The sequence below is a fragment of the Magnolia sinica genome, chromosome 7 (genome assembly GCF_029962835.1).
Source record: "Magnolia sinica isolate HGM2019 chromosome 7, MsV1, whole genome shotgun sequence".
Taxonomy (NCBI): Eukaryota; Viridiplantae; Streptophyta; class Magnoliopsida; order Magnoliales; family Magnoliaceae; genus Magnolia; species Magnolia sinica.
Genome location: NC_080579.1, coordinates 30080772 through 30103014, shown reverse-complemented (window position 1 = coordinate 30103014; position 22243 = coordinate 30080772). Strand labels below are relative to the sequence as shown.

The 22243-nt window shown below is 39.4% G+C and overlaps 1 protein-coding gene across 1 annotated transcript; it reads right to left on the bottom strand.

Annotated features, from left to right (window-relative positions):
- Positions 1–3459: 3459 nt before the first annotated feature.
- On the bottom strand, positions 3460–20621 carry LOC131251263 (thioredoxin-like protein CITRX, chloroplastic). The gene is made up of 4 exons (XM_058251882.1): positions 20228–20621; positions 20025–20147; positions 3900–3980; positions 3460–3812 (listed from the first exon to the last, which is right to left on the bottom strand). The coding sequence occupies exons 1-4, from the start codon at positions 20402–20404 to the stop codon at positions 3696–3698; spliced, it is 498 nt and encodes a 165-aa protein (XP_058107865.1). The 5' UTR covers positions 20405–20621; the 3' UTR covers positions 3460–3695.
- Positions 20622–22243: the final 1622 nt, after the last annotated feature.

Sequence of the window (22243 nt, the reverse complement as noted above, 5' to 3'; positions counted from 1 at the left end):
CTAGGACTAGGGCTATGTCTAGAGAGGTGTATTGTAGAGAATAGGTGTTTTGTTGGAGAAAAAGGGGGGGAGGGGAGCGGGCAGCTCTTAATGAATTAAGAAGGTGAGGAGATATTTATAGTTCAGGCAATGACATTTTTATAAATAGTGAAGTTAGAGAGTAAAAATATCACATGCCATGTTTTGATTGGTTGTTGAATCCCTTGTAGACATATGGCACTCATAAATTCGTTAAAAGGGCAATAAATCTTGCGGTTCTACTGAAAACAGGGAGCATATATACCTATCCGGTCACTATCAGAAATTGCATTTCCAATATGCAATTGACCTAAGGATTCGAGATCAGGCTGGCTCAAATCCCATGCATCGTGGCCTACCAATTCGTAAACAATAGCATTGAAGCATGGTTGACTTTGGGAGCACTAGCAGTTTTCATGCACCAACCTTTATGTTGTTGCCCTAAATGTCACGTGGTAATTTCTGATTGGCTAGGAGGTGCCAGCGGAATTTGGATTTATGTCGGCATTTTAGTGGACTTTCAGAGGTTGGTGTGGACGTACACAGGGTTTTTGGACACTATGAGTTTCCTAGGGTATCGGGTTCTGATTTCTAGGGTTTTGGTCTCTCGACTGCGGTTTTGGGTTTCTGAGTTGTAGTATGGTCTAAGTGCGGTTGGTCACGTTGCATCAGGTTAAGGTGTGTAGAAAGGCTAATAAAACAGAAGCAAAGGCCTTGAAAAATCATTGATCTCCGCATCCCCAGGCCACTTCATGGCCCATCTGTCAGAAATACTTGACCACAAGAGCCTCTTTATGAGAAGCCAGCATGTAAAAACGATCACTGAAAAGGTAGCACTTCCGTGCACCATATATCCATTACTAATATTTGATATGGCCCTCTCAAAAGCACACTTTGATGTCCCACACATTCACTGTTATACCGTATTTGACAGCCAATATCTTCTCAGCACGAACTCGTGTTCCCCAATGGTTAGGTTTAGGCCCAGCCCAACACTTCAGACCCAAGCCCAAAAACAAATCAGTTGGGCCTGGCCTGAAAATTGATATATATATAAATAAATAATAAAATTAAAAATTAAAATCCTATTTCCCACTTTAATGTTCTAATTCATTGCTTGATCAAGTAAAGTGAGCCACACATTCACAACAAAATAGATATTTTAGAGAAATGAAAACTATTGCCTAGGTTCAATTTTTGATTTGCCTTAACAAGGACTGAAATGACATATTGTTAGGATATAACACATGTATATATGAAGTAGGGTCTAGCCGGGATGGACTGGGCTGGGTTAACAACTTCGGCCTAAGCCCGGTCTCAAAATTGATGGGGCCATGCATGTGAGGCCCAACCCCAGCCTACGGCCCAAGCTAGTAGGTCCAAACCGGGACCAAAGCTGGGTCAGGCTCATCAATCAGGCAGGCTACCCAGCACATTGCCACTTAAGCCGCCGCCACCACCACTTTCTCAAAAGCACAATAGTTTACAAACGTCTTTCCAAACAATCAAGTGAAAATTTGCAACCGGAATTTTTGGACTCGTTCATCCAAAACATCTTAGTAGCGACATCAACCAAGTATCTTAGCAGAGATAATAAGTATACCACCAAGCTACTCAAAACGCTTTTGACCAGAGTGATCCTTCCTCCGAGACAGCATTCTACTTTTTTTATTCATCCAAAAAAACAAAAATAAAAAACAAGGCAAATATGGGAAAATGAGATTATTATTGGGAAGATGTGTCACTCACCCAATGTCCCTACAACAGCTTCATTAATATTAGCTGAATCCGAAATAATAGCTGCAATCACCCTTCAAAAGCTGATAGATAATACTTTCATGATTACCTTGAATATGCACCCAATGAGGCTGATGTGAAAGTAATAGGCAGAATTAGCGCCCCAAATGATTTACAAATCACAGATCAATCAAAGAATTCTCTGAAAACCTCCATCAGGCCACCCTTCACCACATCCCAGAAAATTTAGATATAAAAGAGTGTCTTTCTTTCCAATGCAATGCAACATAAAAGAGCTCAATTTTGTGATTTTTTTTAAAAAAAAATTTAATTCTACGGAGTGGAAATTCCAAAATCAAAAATAGTTTTTCTCTGGTCCAAACATGAGTCAAAAGGAGCCTTAAGGAATATGCTAGCCATCAGTTTTTACTAAACTTTTGCCCGATACGTATTTATACCAAAGTTGCATTCTAAATCTATCTTTGTTCTATTAATTTTTAAAACCTCTAAAATCTAGAATCATCATATGAACCTCCAATTTCACATTTGTCCCCTCTAGCCTCGTCAACCAGCACTACATCTACATACAACCATAGCTTGACTGGACTTGAAATCTAGCCAGGTCAGGTTGACTCAAAAACTGAAATGAGTCTTGACTCCACTCAGTATTAGTAATTAAATTGATATTATCTACATGTTTTTAAAACAGTTATATGAATATAAAATATATATAAAAGACAAGAAAGGAAGAAAGTACATGTATAGTGGTTGGCTTGGTGGGGAGAGATGTGGCTCCCTCTTCTAGAACTCTCACAGGTTCTCATCGAGTCGACTTTACCGACTTTGGAGTTGAGTCATCACCAAGTTTTGCAAATATGGAAATAACATACACTTCGGCAATGTGGACCTAGCTTCAATGTGGACCATCCACCTAAATGTTAGATGAAAATTTCATCATAACAAGTGTAAAAGCTGCATCACATTGGTACTGACTTGCATAAAAGATCAATTGGCACAAGCAACTCAACTCACCACATGCCATTCTTACTCTTGTAACAACACCCATATTTAATGACGTGGATTACCTACTCTTGAGATCCTTTTCTGATGATGAGGTTTGCTCAAATACATCCCAACATATTTCAGTAAGATACATCAGGACTCTAGCGGCTGGATTTGAGTTTCTTTCGATGACCCAAACTGCTTATGTGATAGGACTCCCCTTGGATTATGGATGCCGGAAAAATCCTCTTAGATTGAATATTTCTAACCCTTCGCTTATATAGAGACTAGGGTGACTGTTCATATTCCAAGCTAAAGAGTCAAAGTAACAAAGGATTGAAATAATCAACTTCTTCATCGTCTTAGCCTTATCCCAATCAACTGGGGTCGCACCAGATGGCTACAGGAATCAGGTTGAATAATCGAATTGAGAGGTTTTATTTGTTGTCAATTCACCATACAAAGTGAAAAACATCATACAAATAGTTTGGACCATCTAAACATGACCCAAATCCAGTGGCCTGAGTCCCAACATATCTTACTGCAATGTTGAGATGTATTCGAGCAAACCTCTCTAATGATAACTCGTTATGGACTATACTTCATAATAGAATAGAATCCAAGTTGAGAGTAAAGTTTGCAAAAGAAAACTAGGCTGCTTTAAATATATAAAAAAAAAGTTAAGGAAAGAAAGATGGATGAGAGAGACAAAAATTTGATACAATCAGCACTTAAACATCACAAAATAAACTTTTGCGTTCCCTTTTGAACAAACTCAATTGACTTAGGCTACTAAACGCTGCAGGGCTAGTTGACAGATATCAATTGCTGAGATGCGCTCAATGATGGACAATCATCCCTGGTCAGATGAATCTTCAAATTCACCAAATTGATGTCAATGACATCACCATCATTGAAGCAATGTAGAGATGGATTCCTCAAATTTCATTGTCGATGATATTCCTTATCATCTCTATCGGTATAAGTCCTTCAGTTCGAATCGCATCCTTACTTGGATCCGGACTTATGAAAAGCAACGTCGGCAACCCACGAACCTAACACAATTTTGGATGATTAGGCCCCATGAGAATTTGATTTCAAAATGGATATTCCACAACTAAAGTGGCTGGTTAGTAAAATACCTGCATATCACGGGAAAACTCGTACTCATCGTCCGTGTCCACCTTCACAAACAACGCATTGCTCTCATATTCCACAGCAAGCTACAAATGGATTGACATCAAAAGGGGAGAAAACAATCATGTGAATTCCTTTCAGTTTTAATTGCCATCAGAAATTCCCCTCATAAGAAATAACTGGTAATGCGCATTTGAATTATAGATAGAAGCTAACAATCAACCATGTCTAACATCAAACCAGAGATATTTTTGGGACAACTAAGATGCTGCGTACTGCAGGTTGACAACAACAGCTTCTGATGGCAGGCCAGAGTGGCAGTAGTGGTCCCAACTTGGTGACACAAAAAGCAGTTTGATCGCATGATAGATTGACTAATGATTGCCCCACGGGCTACAACTCACTGAGTGTGAAGTTCCCATGCAATGGTTCTCACATTCGAACATCTCACTTATCTGGGAATCTGAGCAACACAAATAGTGGGCCCCACCAAGGCATTCTAGTTCAAATCTGCCCTTCAATATATGTTTGGCCCACCTGATGGTGGACCAGCCTGCTTTTTGTGCCAGGCCATGGCTTGGCTTTCCCACATTGCGACCCGCCAGGATGTAAGAAACTCCACATGAAATGTAGATGACCATTCTTCAATTTCAATAGTGTTTAAGAAAAGAAAGAGATGGAACTTCATTTTGAGAAATCACCAGATCTAAAAATCGAACCTATTGCTGCATATCTTGAATGCCAGTCAAGAAAGACATGCAATCACAAGTTCAACTAATCCAGAACATGTCAGATTTGGTATTGAAACTCACAGAAGATTAAAATCTCTGGCAAACAGGATGAACCAATGTAGCGACACCAAGAAGTGAAGGCAATAAATTTTTCACTGACAAATGATGATAGTAGATCATCTATCCATAGAATTTTTCACTGACAAATGATGATAGTATTGGATGTTATGCTATTTTATATGAGCATAGGTACGGATCAAGGTGTTGGACTTGCTTGACCCTTAACTCTCAAGTGTAAGTGTGTGTGTGTGTGTGAGCGCACATTCAATATTTTAGTTTTTCATTATCAAAATATAGCAACATCTTTTTATCAACTTTTTAATATAATTTTTGTTCCCATTGATAGAAGAATTCAAGTATAGTCAAGCCACAATTCCATCAAGATGCTTAAACATTTTGGCTTTGCTGTGCTGACCACTCGAGGATGTTTGGACTCCTTGACACAACACTACACACCACAACAATTCGAAATCTGAACATAAAATTTTCATAATGATGTCATCAAAAAGTGCAACATGTGGGACACTTACAAAAGGTGTCTAAACATATTCTCCATAGGATTTCCTTTCGTCCTCTGTTCCCAGGATTTCCTTTCGTCCTTTTTTCCCACTATCTTTTCTCAGCATGCTATAAATCATCTCCAAGCTTGGTCATTGGACATAAAAGTGTCTGACGACACGAATTAACCGCCCAACAATGTAGTTGAATGGAGCACGGCGTGTGGCATCCAACCTGGAGGGGTTTTTTTTCTGTCAGCCAGTTGTGAGTATGCTTGTACAGAAGAGGAGGTACCTCGGTTGAGATGGATGCAAACACATCTTAATAGCGTTGAGAAACTGAGATCCTTGAATCAAGAGGGTACAATTGCATGTACACATTGAAGATATTTTCCCTATCCTTAGCTTAAAAGAGCCTCGCTCTTCTCCATTCAACTACCTTCCCCACTAACTTGTACAGGTGGTGCATCACATATCCACTCAAGTGATGGCCCTGTTTACTTCATTTCGATTGTTAGAATGCAATGTAGGCATGTGTGTGGTTAATGTTGTCAGCCAGTGAAAGACCCTATCCTGTCTCATAAGTGCAGAGGTTTGCTACTCAAATGCTACATGGATGTACAAGAATCATGGGTCTGTGCTGTAACTGTTAGAGCATATTAGAGTCGATTAGGGATTTTTCCATATTTTTTTAGATGAGTATCTATGAGGATCTCCAGATCTCTCATCTCCTCCATATATTCAGTTGTTATGAGAGAAATAATACAAGTTACAGGTTTCCACAATGTAGTCTCTCTGGTTTAACATGGTATCAGAACGGTGATTCTAATCTACCGTGTCCCCTCTTTTCTGCCCGTCCGTCCCAGCCATTGCAGCTGCACCTAGGGTGTCCCGTATCGGTTACGATACGGGCGTATCGGCCGTTACGTATCAGTAACGGCCGTGTCCGTTACACGATATGGGGCCGTAACAGGCACCCCACCGATTTTGTAGCCATAACGGCCGTTACTGCCCAGTAACGGTCAGGGCGTAACAATTAGAAAACAGTCACTTTTTTTTTTTGGCTTTTTAAGATCCGTTTTTACACTTTTTTTGAAACTTCTTTCTTCTAAACCCTTCTTAAATCCTTCTATTGCTATTTTCGACCAATCTTAGATTGATATTTCAGATAAAAACAACTTATATTAAGGATTTTCTTGATTCGAAGCTCCGTGTGCCATTTTTCATAAATTTCTCAAAAATAGGTATTTACACTTTTTATTGAATGTTTTACTGTTTTAATGGTAGAATATGATGTGTTAATCATAATAGAAGATATTAATGTCCATTTTACAGATTCTTGATGTCATTTTATATTTTTTTTATAATTTTTTTCTATTTACGCACTATTTTTGGGCGAATTTTAAAAAATTCGAAAAATCAATTTTTATTGAATGTTTTACTGTTTTAATGGTAGAATATGATGTGTTAATCATAGTAGAACATGTTAATGTGCATTTTACAGATTGTTGATATCATTTTATATTTTTTTTATAATTTTTTTCTATTTACGCACTATTTTCAGCCCTTTTTTTAAAAATTCGAAAAATCATTTTTTATAAAATGTTTTGTTGTTTTAATGATAGAATATGATGTGTTAATCATAGTAGAACATGTTAATGTGCATTTTACAGATTGTTGATGCCATTTTATATTTTTTTATAATTTTTTTCTATTTACGCACTATTTTCGGCCCTTTTTTTTAATTCGAAAAATCATTTTTTATTAAATGCTTTGTTGTTTTAATGGTATAATATAATGTGTTAATCATAGTAGAATGACCGGTCACAGACAGGAATCACAGTCACAGCCATAGGTATATTCCAGAAATTCCTCAAAAATAATTGCAAACACCTACACATGTAAGATATTTTCATATTACATTCATTCTAATATATCTATCATTGATAGTAGATAGAAAATTAAATATATGAATATTGTAGTCAAATTCAGGTTATCTGGTTCATAAATTCATCAGACAATCCAATACAACTTCTCACCAAAGAGTGGACCATTACACCACCATAAACATGTTCCAATTTATAAATGAATGCATATTTGGAATGCTTAGAATATTTCGAATTTAATCCATATTTTTTCATATTTTTTTGGCAAAAAAAAAATTTTACACAATTACGGGCCGTTGCGCCCCTGTATCACCGTTACGCCCCCGTATCCATATCGGTATCGGAGGGCACCATTACGCCAACCGATACCGATACGGGATACCTTGGCTACACCCGAAACCTGTATCCAAACCAAACCCTGATCCACCTTTTCCCAAACCCTAACCCTAACCCCATCTCTCCTCTTTCTCTATCCTTCTACCTCTCCTATTCTGGCGCCATTGTCGCAATGCTGTTGCATCATTTTCCCCAGACACACCCTACTGCATGCCATCGCAGCTCTCCATGTTGCCGTTGCCCCTCGTCGATGAAAAAACCCTAGCTATTCTCCACCAATGTCGTCCTTCACATCTAACGTCGTCGTTCTCCACTAATGTCGCCGCAACCACCAATGCCATTGTTGTTTGTCCTCACGAAATCCATCTGAGTCCCCAATCACCGTTCTCCATCTCTGATCTGAAACCCTGGGCGTCACTTCTCCAACGCCGGTGTGCATCATCCAAATCAAAACCCATCAACTTTCCATCATGAATTAGCCTAACCATCGTTGCCCCAATCTCGATCGCTGCCTTCAATCCATAGCCCGGCTTCCATTGTTGGCTTGATTCCTCAAACCGCCATCCACCACCAATACCAGTGGTTCCCCTACCTGTGGCCCATCACCTGATTTGAACCCACATCGCCTCCTTTGTTGCAGTGGTAGTATCCACAGGCTTCTCCCATCGCCACCTCTGTTGCAGAGCCACATCACCGCCTCTATTCCAGTGGCAACATCTATCGTCACCGTTGGATGTACACACCACCACCACCCTCCATGTGTGCATGCCTTCATTAGATCTATAAGACCCCTCATGCTACAATTATGGCCCCCGAGGCTGAGGCCCATGAATCTCCGACGCCATCCTCACCACCAAATTTGACAAGATCTACTACCTCACCGTCGATTTCCTTAATTTCCCTAAATTTCTTCAAATATATAGTGTTTCTAGATCCCATTTCTAGAATCAAGGGTTTCAAATTAACATTTCTTAAATTGTAGCCATGGACCTATCCCTTCTTTTTGCTCAACCCATATTGACAATGGCCCACCTTTGCTATTGTGGTGTTCTCTTAGTGCAATGTGGCCCTTGGTGTGATCAGCAAACATTGGTTGAGTTGTTGTGACCTCCAAATTTAACACATTAGTTAGGCTAGACTTGCAATCCGTTGACCATTAAATCCCTGTTGGGCCAGCTGGGCCAACTTACTCATTGTTTGTGGGCCTACCTATTTGGGCCTAGTGGGCCTATTTTGACAAAGACTCGAACAATCATATTTTTCGTACACCTTTGACGATATAGCTTCTCTAAATCAAGCATTTTGACAAGATGTGTTGTCTTTTCTTCTTTTTTGTGTCGAGCGTGTTAGATCGGACTTGCATTTGTGCTGGTGTGTTTGACCAGACCTCGTTACCTGTCGTCGTTATGACGGGAACTATTTTTGTTTGCAGTCGAAACATCTAGAGCCATGAGAAGAGAATTGATTGAATTCCGAGCCACCGAAAGTGTGTATCCACCGGAAGAGCAAATGGGTGAAATCCAGGCCACTAGAATTGCTGCTAGATAGTTCATCAATCATTTGAAGTGTTATTGCTTCAAATCCTAGAAGTCATCAAAAGTGCTTGCTTGCTTGAAGCCACTCGTCGTTTCATCACCCATGTTATAGTTGCAATTTTCTTTTGTGCTTGAATAAATGTTCATCATACCTTTCCAACTCAAGTTACTCCTTTCAACGCACCTCAAGTTTGAGGGGGGATGTTAGAGTATATTAAAGTAATTTATGAGATCTAATTAGACTAGGAATTTTTCCATATTTCTTAAATGAGTATCTATGAGGATCTCTCCAGATCTCTTACAAATCTCCCATCTCCTCTATATATTCAGTTGTTATGAAAGAAATAATACAAGCTACAGTTTTCCACAAAGCAGTCTCTTTGGTTTAACAATAACAAAAGAATTCCCACCAAGCTATACGACTGACTACGTGTTAAAGTATCCATTCTAATTAATTTGTAGGCATGTTCCAAGTCCTTGTTGCTTGCATTTAAATGGGTCTCACTATTCAAAGCCACATGAGCCCCAAACAAATCAAGCAAGAAAAGTTTGAAGACCCAATCAACTAAAAGACATGAAAGCAGCATGTTGAATATGTGACGCACAAGGCTCAGATGCATTAACTAATGCTAATGAACGTTCTTTAATACTAGATATTAGAAATCTAAATCAATTTAGCAGTACTAATCATTATTGGATTCTTGTCAACTAAAGTATAATTCCTAGGCATGAACGCACATATGATACAAGCTTTGGAAAATCTAAAAAAGGTCAACTGCAGTAGGGCCCAAGCTGCCACTTGGAGCAAACTCTCCTGACTATTGAAAACAAACTGCATTCAATAAAAGCTTCTAAACTATAAAATGCATGAACCATGGATACGTTATTTCAATTATTACTAACTTAGCATGAACAAAGACATTCGTTTACCAAATAACATCAACATGTATATTGAACAATTCTGCAAGAAAATTAAATAAATTCAAAAAAAAGAAGTCATAAGCTTGTTGCTTTTTTTCTTTTCTAAATCAACCGTACTTTGAGACTTGAGACAACCAAATCTTGCAAAATTCATAGGCATGGTCATCATGAACTCGAAAGACAGCTAAAGATAACTAAAAGCATCATATACCCAAGCATGATGACAAAAGCTCCATTGACACTTTTATCTTCTGCTTCTCCTTCTCCTTTAGTTATTATTACATTTGCCTATTGGTACGAGCCTACTGTTACAAGTAGTTCACATCCTAATTGTAGTTAATTATAGTCCATAGATGACCGGGTGACACACCCCTGATGCCTCATAAAGACCATATTTCATTGTCTAAAATTTATTTTTCAATTGCTTACAAAATTTTCCACTTTTACCTTGTTTCCTAATTTTAACTTTTTAATTTTGTTTCTTCAGTTTATGCTCCCTCTGAATGGCGACTCCAGTTTATTAAAAACAAGCCAAAAGGCCCAAAAATCAAACAAAAGTTGGGTGATGAGAGAATCCCGCAAACAATGGAGATTTAGGCCCTAAGGACCTACAAAAGAAATTCGATTACAACTGGAAGAAGAAAAAAAATCCAAAATCAGTGCCCAAGAGATAGCCCAATTCCGGGCCCTCTTGGAAACTCCCTGCCAAGAACTAGAAGAACTTCAGAAAGTTCCGTTATTCCACTCTTACCAGACAGCCCATAAAGCAGCCAGGAAGCAAAGCCCTCTAAAGAGATACCCTTCTCTTCCAATTACTAGTGTCAATCCAAGATGAAAATAAACAGTGATCACACTAGGAGGGGCAAGAATCCTTTAAAGGGACTTCCAACTATGACTAATGGTTCAATTGAACGGGGCCAATAAGACTAGCATAGAAGGATTTAACTGAGAACTCCCACCCACTTCGTCGAGTGCATGATCATAACAGGATTGATGGGGGAAAGTGTTCTTCGTCAGAATGACTAGGTGTAAAGAACACATAGGTGGTCAGGCGGTCACTCTTTCTCTGAAGATGCTATCGGTTTTTAGGTGAGGAAGAAAGGCCAAACCTGCACCACCAGTCACTTGCCTCCAAATCACATCTTCGAGATTGGCCCACCTTTCCTGCCCTTGAGTTGCTACTTAAGGACCAGCTCCAAGAGTCTTTTCACATGCTGTTGTTTGCTCCTCTCTCAGATTACTCAATAAGGGTGCAAAGTTTGTGATTTCCACATCAAAGAGGGCTCTACGGAAGTGCACAACCCACAGCTCTTGACTGCCCGTACCACTAAACCTAAGAAACCTTGCTGCCTCTATCCAGTGCCACCTAAAAGAGACAAGGAAACACTTAGGAAAAAGCCGTTGACGCATGCTACACATTGTCCCAAAATCCCAACTGCAAACCATCCCCCAAAATTCCTATTACTGCATTAGTAAACTCCACACTAGAAATTGCCTTCCAAATATGGGGGACCCTGAAAAGCAAAGTTTTAGAGAAGCAGCTACCTTCTTCCACCCCCGTATTTACTGACAATCAGTTGTCTCCACAAACCTTCATCTTCCATGCCAAAGCACCAAAGCCATTTCCTTAGAAGCACTAGCTTCGTAAACTTCAAATCTCAAATTCCCACTCCTGCCATGCTTTTTGGCTTACATACTTCCAACCATTCTAACAGATGGAAGTTTTTGCTTCTCACTAGACCCCTTCCAACGAAAATCTCTATGGAACCTATCTAACTTTTTGATGATAACTGAAAGGGCATTTGAACTGATACATGAAGTAGAACAGCAGGTTGGAAAGAACAGCATTAATGAGGTTAGTCCAACCCCCAACAATCAGACAACTCCATTTTTTCCACCGCAGCATTCCAAAGGTGAATCAGAGGCTTACCTACACGAAGAGGCAGCCCTCAGTATGCAGAGGAAAGTGATCGAGCCTTGCAACCAAATCTGCCAGCCAACTCCGACACATTTTCATTCAACAACCGAGTGCCAAAATTTCACTTTTGCCCAAATTGATTCTCAGCCCTCAGTATGCAGAGGAAAGCGATTGAGCCATGGAACCTAGTACTACCCACACAGCAACCCAAAATGATACGGCAACATTGGCTCTCGTCAAGATTTTTCTAAGAGCTGTGATATCACCATGAATAAGAACAGCAAGAACAGATCTCCTTGTGTTAGACCCCCCAAACGTTTGAAGAAGCCGTTAGGAGTGCCATTAATCAATATTGAGAAGTGATCCGAACTCACACATTCCATCATCCCGTCTCCATCTTACCCCAAAACCAAAGTGGTGAGGCATGTAGCTGAGGAACTTCCAGTCGACATCATTGTCAGCTTTTTCCCAAACCAAGCTTGCAAATAACTTCTGGCCTTCTCTGAATCTTGACTTGATGCATTCATTAGGGACTAGCACCCCATCTGTGATCTGTCTCCCATAAATAAAAGCCCCGTGAGCAAACGAAATGATTCGTTTCCACAAAACCATCCTCACCCTATCCATGATCTGTCTCCCAACGATAGCACTAACCCCGTCCTCATCCAATGGTCTTTCGAGCCACGCCGCATTCAAATCCACTGCTGTAAGCAACTCTTGGAAATAACAGAGAGTTTTGGAAGACGTAAAATATTTTAGACATTCAGGATCAGGAATGTTAACCTTCTTCAAATGTTGGGCTAAATTTATAGTGGGATATTACTTTTTAAAGAAATCTAGAGGATGAGGAAATAGATGTCTATGGAGTTTACTGGAGGGATGATACCAAGGTTTGGAAGTGGACATCATGTGGTTATTTCTCTTCTAAGGTTTCCATGCTCACAAGGGGTGCATAAAAAATAAAAATAAAAATAAAATAAAAAGTGGGCTTTCTGTGGACGACTGCAGTGGACAATATACTCAATCTTGGTCCCTAACATATGTTTTATGTGCAAGAAGTATGAAGAATTGGTGTTTCACGAGAGCCTTAGTAATTTGTTTCAAAGTTGAGGTTAGGGCCTTTTCAAAAAAGAGGTAGAATTCTATGCAAGATGACTCCTTTCACTTAACGTTGGGAACTTTGGAAAGAGAGGAATAATCATGTTTTTGAAAACCTAACATCACCAGTTGATAAAGACATCGAAAGAATAAAATCTCATGTCACCAATTGATCAAAAGAATAAAATCTCGTGTCATTAAGTAGGCATTCTCTAATGCGGACTTCCATCGGCTCACAGCCTTGGATCCTCATTATTGCACATGATATCTCACCTTCGAGAATGGAAAATATCATAGGATACATAAGGAAATATCACCGATATCCCGTAAAGTTTCACTGTCTGGGGGAAACGAGAGAGAGAGAGAGAGAGAGAGAGAGAGAGAGAGAGAGAGAGATGCATGATATTCATAACACTTTTCAATTATTTAAGGGGCAAAATTATGGGCTGTAGGCCATAAATGACGCAATTATATCCAAACTAAGTCCATATCATTCATATGCCATACAATACAAGCAATATCACGAACAATGACCAAAAACATAACAGAACAAAAGGTATATATTTGTCTCAAATCCACATGGAGTTACAAGGCAACTCAAAAGTCATTGTCACTATCCAAAGTTCTTACTTGAAATCCATTTCAACACATCAAAGCCACGCATAGACATGGAATTCTGTTCAGCAAAAAAAAAAAAAATTCAAACAAAGAAAGGCATTTTTGCTGATCCATTGGGAAAAAAATGTTTTTTTTTTTTAATGTATGTTCCTCACCTTTGGGGTTCCAGCCCAAAATCCCTCTAAAATCACAACTTCTCCTCCAATATCAATGCAATTTTATAACCAGAGGTGCACCAATATATTGCAATTTATCATCAGATATAGATGATTTTATAATCAGTATTGTAGAATATGTATTTTGGTCATATATATATTGTGTTGCAGCTCTCTGAAAAAGGGTATATATCATTAATATTTAAAACACTATGTATTTTGGTCATATATTCGAGACAAACTAAGACTGAATCAACTTGATTTCAATCCAAACAAGTGAGTTTAGGATGCATTGAAAGAGCAAGTTTTGAACTTGAAAATTCTTGAAAGATGCCTTGAGGTGGCCTTGGATCTTAAGACTAAATATGGGAGAAAAAAAAAAGTTCTTTGGGAGTTATAGGGCTTAACACAGATCTTGAAAGGCATGTCACTTCTTGTGAGTGTGTAAGTTAGCTAAATGCAGATTTCCTTTTTGGGGCTCCAAATTAGATTGGACCCTTGACCAACATCGATATGGGATCCGGTTATCGAAATGTTACATAAGCACTTGCCATCTTGTACGCACTACTATCACTCGTTTAAGGGTGGTAGTGGGTATAGGAAGGACTATTGTATTGTTATTATTCTTTTTGTGCATGTGTACACTTTTCTATACTATTGCAAACCATGTTATTTCTTTCCTTAATATATTCATTTGGTGTGTGTTGGGGCTTTTCACTCAACACAACACCTTTTCTTCCCTTTTCTCTCTCCTTTTCCTGATCTTCTCTTCTTCTTCTTTTTTTTTTTAATTCTATTCTTGGTCGCTAAGGGTTACATGCAAACGTATGAGGTGGATTACTTTGAGACATTCTCACCAATGGCGAAACTCAACTCTGTCCATGTGGTTATTTCTTTCGCAGTAAATCTTTCTTGGCCCTTTTTTCAATTGCATGTGAAGAACGTCTTTTTACATGGCGATCTTGTAGAAGAGGTTTATATGGACTAACCCCAGGGTTGTCTGAGTCCAATGACTCTCATCTTGTATGTCGTCTGAAAAAGTCTATTTATGGTCTTAAGAAGTCTCCTCGGACTTGGTTTGATAAATTTAGTCATGCTCTCCTAGACTTTGGATTTGTTCGAAGCCAAGTTGACCATTCTCTGTTTATTTATCGTCGGAGCACTAGAGTTATGGTGCTCATTGTTTATGTAGTTGATATTGTGTTATTTGGAAAAGATCTTGAGGGTATTCTTGCTCTTAAATCCTTCCTCAATACTAGATTTGAGATGAAAGACCTTGGGACTTTTTGTTATTTTTTGGAAATTGAGGTGGCACGATCTAAATCTAGAGTTGTTTTATCTCAAAGGAAATATGCTCTTGATCTTCTGTCAGAGACAGGGATGCTTGGGTGTAAGCCAGTTGCTACTCCAATGGATGTCGCTCAAAAACTTGGCCTTAATGATGGGAAGCTTCTTTCTGATCCGAGTATGTATCGCCAATTGGTTGGTCGTCTCATATACTTGACTATTACTTGACCCGATCTTTCATATGTTATGGGTGTTGTCAGCTAGTTTATGCATGCTCCTCGTATAACTCACCTTACAGCCATCTATAAAATTCTTCGCTACCTGAAATCAGCTCCTGGTAGAGGTTTACTCTCTCAACCACATGGTCATGTGTGGATTTCTGATTACTCTAATGCTAATTGTGATGGTAGTCTTCATGATAAACGATCTACATCCGGCTACTACACCTTTAAAGGTGGAAATCTTATCACCTGGAAGAGTAAGAAGTAATCCGTCATTGCTCGATCTACTACAAGAGCTAAGTATAGGGCAATGGCTCATGCAACATGTAAACTCATCTGGCTTAGGACTCTCCTACAGGAACTTGGTTATCCTTTCTCAAGTCCAATTCCATAACATTGTGATAATCAAGCTACAATTCACATCGCTAACAAGTCTGTGTTTCATGAATGTCATTAAGATTGATTGTCATTTTATAAGGAAAAAAGTTGCTAGTAAGGAGATTGAGACCCCTTTCGTTCGCTCCGGGAAGCAGTTGGCTGATGTTCTTACCAAATCTCTTGGTCGCGATTCTCTTCATCATATTATCACCAACTTGGGCATGATCAATATATATGCTCCAACTTGAGGGGGAGTATAGGAAGGACTATTGTATTGTTATTATTCTTTTTGTGCGTGTGTATACTTTTCTGTACTCATGCAAACCATGTTATGCCTTTCCTTAAGTTAATATATTCATTTGGTGTGTGTTGGGGCTTTTCACTCAACACAACACCTTTTCTTCCCTTCTCTCTCATTTTCCTGATCTTTTCTTCTTCTTTTCTTTTATTCTATTCTTTCCACTCTCAATCTCTTTCACTCAACTGTGGGCTGGGCTAGGGCTGGGTGGGGTTTGGCCCTAGCTCTGCCCTAGTCCCCTCAGCACTAGCCATGGCCCGTCCTTAGCCCTAGTCAGACTGCGAAGGCCTCGGACCTAACCTTATAGGGCCAGGCTGGGAAACGGTCAACCCTAGAAAAGAGTTAAATGATTAAAGGTTTTAAATAGTCTAATCTACGAGTTTTTTTACGAGGTATCCTCCATCGACTACGAGATCTATCATATAAATGGTTTGCATCGCTTAGACATGACCCATATTCAACGAGTATTAAATTGCACATGTTTAGTGAACTGAAACACTCACAAGTGTCTTTAAACATATTTTCTCATAGTTGTGGCCCACTTGATAATTGGTCCAGTCCAACAGGCAAAGCCATGCCATTCATCATTGGCCCAAGCCTAACCAATCTCGGACACCGAGCCTAGATTTCAAGCCTAGGCCTGGGCCATTGGGCTAAGTTTAGGGCCCCAGACCCTAGCCCCATAGGGTTAGAATGTCCGGCCCATTGTGGCCCCTACTCCAATCACAGGGTGCATTACTTCTATCAAATCCTATCTAACTCCATTTCCAAGGTCCGAAGTGCGGTCACAAAGATGAGAGAATCCAATGAACGTCTTACGGTAAAGTAGAAGAGATTGACATCAATACCACCCCATAAATTGGAAAGAAGTGCAAAATTTACATAAGGGTACTAGGTCAACGAAGGGGAAAAATAGGTTTTAATTTCAAAATGTCCATGTAGGTTTGATTAAGAGCCAACCCAAATCTCTACAAAGGAAAGCCATCTATTCGGATTATGGGGTGAGAGTCATGGGAAATGGAACCCAACATGAGGTGGTCAAATGAAGGAAGGAACTTCCATGGGGGCGAACATTCAAGATGAGCAGTATCTCTAAGAAGGTAGGGTGTACTTTCAAAAGGGGTTACATTTTAGTTTGGTGAAATTGGGAGAAAAAAATTTGGTGATTGAAAAGGCATTGAAATTTTTGTTTAGAAACAAGATGGGTAGCGTAAAGGAGTGTTTTGAATTTCTAGGGGGAGAATCATTTGTAATGTCATTTGTTGGAAAAGTTTGAAAGACGAAATTAGAGAATTGAAAAGTCTTATCCGGCTCTTGGGGGAGGTCTCAACTGTAGAGAGGAAGTTTATAGGAGAAAGAAAATAGAATGCAAATGCTGCCTTATCCTGGAAATCTTTCTTTTCAAGTCTAACATCTTTCAAAGAAGTACAACCAATTTAGGGCTAAGGTTCAGTACCGCAAAACTCAAATTGATATCTTTTTAACATTTGTAACCATTGGAAATAATTTTCTAACGACTTTAGCTGGTTGTGTAAAGTGTTATGTAGTTTTCGATCTCAATTTTCACAAACTTCGTAGGATCTTCCAACATGGGAGTTGTCCTGCCTCTAGGTAATTTAGATAATCATGAAGGGCAGCTAGATTGCCCCTTAGTCCTTGCCAAGTGTAGTGAGGTTGTGAAGATCCCCAATCGGCAATGTGGAGCATGGCATGGAGGTAGGTGGAATAGGGAAGATCACCATTAGGCGCTAGATCGTCCAATGCATCAATTATCTCCCCAAAATGGTTGTCTGATTTCTCATCTCTTCCTTTTTGTACTCTTTTTTTTTTTTGCATGGCTTCCTTACAAACCCATTCCTCTTACTACCTGTTTTTTGGCCTTTTCATGCATTCCAAGAGAAATAATCCCCTATTCAAATGCTCACTTACGCACGACCGATTCCACTTCCTTGTATTACAAGAGAAAATGGGATAGTTTCAAAAAAATGTGGAGGCCACACGTGCACACACGTGCCAACATCTCCCGCTTGGCCGTATGACCAAAATAACTAACATATCATAATATTTGCTCCCATTAAACTGTGAAATTACCCTTTATTATCATACCATTGTGATGAGACTTATCTCGCTTTTGTAGATATGTCACTCATGACCAAACAATTAAATGTTTTAAAAATTCTTGACTCAAGCATCCATAAGTGCTAAGGAATTTCCTGACCTATGCATCTCCAAGTCTCATCAAACATATGCTCTGAAAACAATTCCATACTCAATCCTTTTATCAATAGATCAATCATAAGTTTTTACTAATAGATAACTTAAAGTTATCTCACATAAATGATCCAACAATTTGGTTAATTTATCCAGACAGTATAATTGATTTCTGGATTATAAGAGATACTTTTCACTTCTTGAGTTACGGAATCAAGAAACCCCTGTTTTTATGATGTATCCAAAAAATAATGGCAACTCATCATGATTTAGTAGCATCTTTCTTGTTATCCTACCGTATGAGAATACTTTTTCCATCATCCGGAGCCATCCGTAGAAGACGGCCTCAATTCGATCGTTACCTCGCACTATTGGGTCTTTACCAGTTGTTGCAAGAGACTCGTTCAACTAATTTTTAGCAGACAAAAAACAAAGTCATGCGGCCACACTTACATACATAACATGTGCACACACATACATGTGTCAACATCTCCCAATTGGGCACTATGGTTGTTACTTTTCTCATTTACTAATATGAGGTTTAATCTGTCAGTTAATTTACCCAGGCAGTCACAATATCTTATCATTTTAATATTCGCAAATGAGGTACTTCATTTATCCTATGGTATGAAAGGCAAGTGGAATGGGAATGATTGCCGCTAGGCACTGGATCAGCCAATGCATCGATTATCTCCACAAAACGGATGTTTGATTTCTCACCTCTTGCTTATTGTATTTTTTCTTTTTTTATGACTTCCTTACACAGTCATTCCTTTCTCTATCCATTTTTGGCCTTTTTCATACATTATGGGAGAAACCGTGCCCTATTCAAACGCTCGCTCACGCACGACCAAATTCCACTTCCTCATATTATAGGAGAAAATGGGATAGTTTCAAAAAACGTGGAGGCCAACAGGCTACTGATACCCAGTTTAAGTATCATGCTCATATCCAAAATTACCATCATCTCTACATGGCACGTGGAGCTCAAGTGACTAGGAGAGACATTACCCGATTCCATAAAACCCTCCAGGTCAGCCTGTTCTTTGGATACTTTATTCAACCATGGGTCGCACTTACCATCTTTCGATAATCTTCTAACGCAGTAATCCAACCCTAGTTGCAGGATCCTTCTAACTAGATGCCACTCCCACTTCAAATCTCGCTTCCTACCTATTAAAACTTGTTTACGGTTTGAAAGAGATGCTTTCCCGCTCATGCACCTGAATTTGTTGCCACTTCACTTCACGGTTTATGCAACTATAAATCCAACCACTTAACTCACTCTTCTGCCTACCAAATTGTTCTTCTAGTTGTCTTATTGTTTTCATGACTTCAGTCTGATTCCCAACTGCCGTTTGGGACTATATGACTCACTCATCGCAAAGGGCAGCCTACAAATGAACAGTAACTCCAGTGGTTGACAATCGACATGAAATAAGCCACCAACTATGCATCTAGTATTTCTGATCGGGGAGATATTTGGGGCACAACCCATTCACGATGGGAAGGAACAGAGCAGCAGTCTGTATACTCCACGTGGCCCAAAAAAAAAAAAAAAAAAAAAACAGCTGGCATAGCGGTTCGTGAATGAATGAAGAGTAAGGTGCAACTCGGTGGATTGGCTCGGGTTGGTGGTCAACCCGAGCGCAACCAGACCTCAAGAGGACTACAACCCAACCCAAATTCCTCTATACCTGACCAATCCGACCCAAATACATACAATTATTTCCAATCCAACCTAACCTGACCCGAATTTGCAGAATCTGAACCCTATACGAGAACCTTGACAACCCGACCACTGGGTCCCCAGGTTCCACCCCTACTTGAGAGTTCGGAAATGTGCTTGTGGGCCATAATTCTCTCTCTCTCTCTCTCTCTCTCTCTCTCTCTCTCTCTCTCTCTCTCTCTCTCTCTCTCTCTCTATATATATATATATATAGAGAGAGAGAGAGAGAAGGGAAGGTGTCGAGCGGTTACCGTTTCGAGCACCTGGGCCATGAGTATACAGGGCCCACACCATGTCGCGTAGAAATCAACAACGAGCGGAATGCTCCTTTCCCCCTTCACAAGGTCTTGCACCTCTTTAGAACTCACCTTCTTCTGCGAAGCCAAAAGAAGAATGAGAAGATGAAGATGGACTGAAGATAAAAAGAAGGGGAGATGAAGGTTGAGGAGCATACAATGAGATAGTCCTCCCTGACATACTTGGCAGAGATTGATAACCTTCTTCTTCTGGTTAAAGGAGCAGTTGCTCTACCATTATTGGTGGTGAAGGGACTGTTGGGTCTGAAAGATGAGGGGCAACAGAAGCCACGGTTGAAGGACGGTGGAGATTGAATTACAGTAGCCATCGTCATCCGTCTTCTCCCAGAAAGCAAGCAGACAGATAGCTAGAGACAGAGGTAAGGGGAGAGCTGCTCCATTACTCTGCCGCTCTTTTCAAGTGGATATTCATACGAGTAAGAACTACACGTGCGACGCACTTGTATGCATCCTTCCATTGTGATATTCTTTTCTTTTCCCCTCTTTCAAAACCCAAATAAAATTCTTTGATGCTCTAGAGCATCGGAGGTGCGCCAGCCGGTTGGGATTGGGCCGAGGGTCAACCCGAGCCCCACCCCGCCTCAAAAGGGCCCCACCTAAATTCCAACTCTAGGTGCCAACATGAAGACCCAACCAATTCCAAAATCAAATCGGGTTGGTGTTTTCCAACTATTGAGCACCTTGTCAACCCAACCCGACCTGATCTAAAAAAATATAACATTAACAATTATATTACTCGCACATACCTGCTCATGTTATATTTTTTTTTATATTATAAAGTAATAATTTTTTTGTTTAATATTCATTTTTAATTGTGTTGTGCAACATTTTTTAAGTTTTAAACATATAAAAAAATATAGGTTTAAATCAAATATAAATAACCAAATTGGATATATATATATATATATATATAAATTACCGGCGGTAACCACATAAAGTAGCATTTTGGTCAGGAGCATTTTACTAGTTGTTCATCAGGCCAAATGTGTTGATTCAATAGGTCTATCTGGCGCTTCAGCAGACTTTAAAAGATATTTTTTAAGGGATTTACCGACGTTTAAACATATATATGTGTGTGTGTGTGTGTGCGCGCGCTTTTAAGGATTTGCCGGTGCTTTTTCAGAATTTACCGGGGACCAGTAGAAGTACCGAAAAAGGCCGCTGGCTATCAGGAAAAGCCTACTTTATAGCGAAGGCCAGTAAAAATGCCAAAAAATCTTATTGGCCGCCGACAAAAGATTTAGCGATGCCCCCTTTTTTCGGTGTTTGTCTAGCCACCACAATAACTTTTACCGGCATTTTTTACTGTCGATGAAGGTCATTTTTCCTATAGTGCTACGTGAAGAGATTGTACTTGAACATGTGATATGGTAGTGTGACAGTGTGATGAGGTTACACTTGATAATGTGATACAGTTGATGGACTATGTGATGAGATTACATTTGAGAATATGATATGAGTGTGACAGTGTGATGAGGTTACACTTGAGAATGTGATACAACTGATGGACTATGTGATGAAGTTACACCTGATGATATGATTGGTTGTATGATAGTGTGAAGTGGTTCCGCTTGAGAATGTGATATGGTTGATGGACTATGTGATCAGTTTGCACTTGAGGATATGATTTGGTTATGTGATAGTACGATGTAGTTACACTTGAGAATATGATACAGGTGATCAACTATGTGATTAGGTTGCACTTGATGATATAATATAATTGTGTGACAGTGTGAAGTGGTTCCACTTGAGAATGTGATACGGTTGGTGGACTATGTGATGAGGTTACACCTGAGGATATGATATGGTTGTGTGATAGTACGATGTAGTTACACTTGAGAATATGATACGGTTGATAAGTTATGTGATTAGGTTGCACTTTAGGAGATGATATGGTTGTGCGACAGTGTAAAGTGGTTTCAAATTGAAAAATATGATATGATTGAAAGACCATATGATGAGGTTGCACATAAGGATATGATATGATTGTATGACAATGTAAAGTGGTTCCACTTGAGAATGCGATGCGGTTGATGGACTATGTGATGAGATTATATTTGAGGATATACGATATAGTTGTGCAAGAGTGTGATGTGACTCTACCTAAAAATGTGATATGGTTGATGAACTATGTGAAGAGGTTACACTTGAGG

Coding starts and splice junctions, on each gene's coding strand:
- LOC131251263 (XM_058251882.1), bottom strand. CDS start 20,404: ATGACGATGGCTACTGTAATTCAATCTCCACCGTCCTTCAACCGTGGC. Junction 3,981..20,024: donor TGGCCCAGGTGCTCGAAACG/GTAACCGCTCGA, acceptor ATCCATTTGTAG/CTTGCTGTGGAATATGAGAG. Junction 3,813..3,899: donor AGTTTTCCCGTGATATGCAG/GTATTTTACTAA, acceptor AAATTGTGTTAG/GTTCGTGGGTTGCCGACGTT.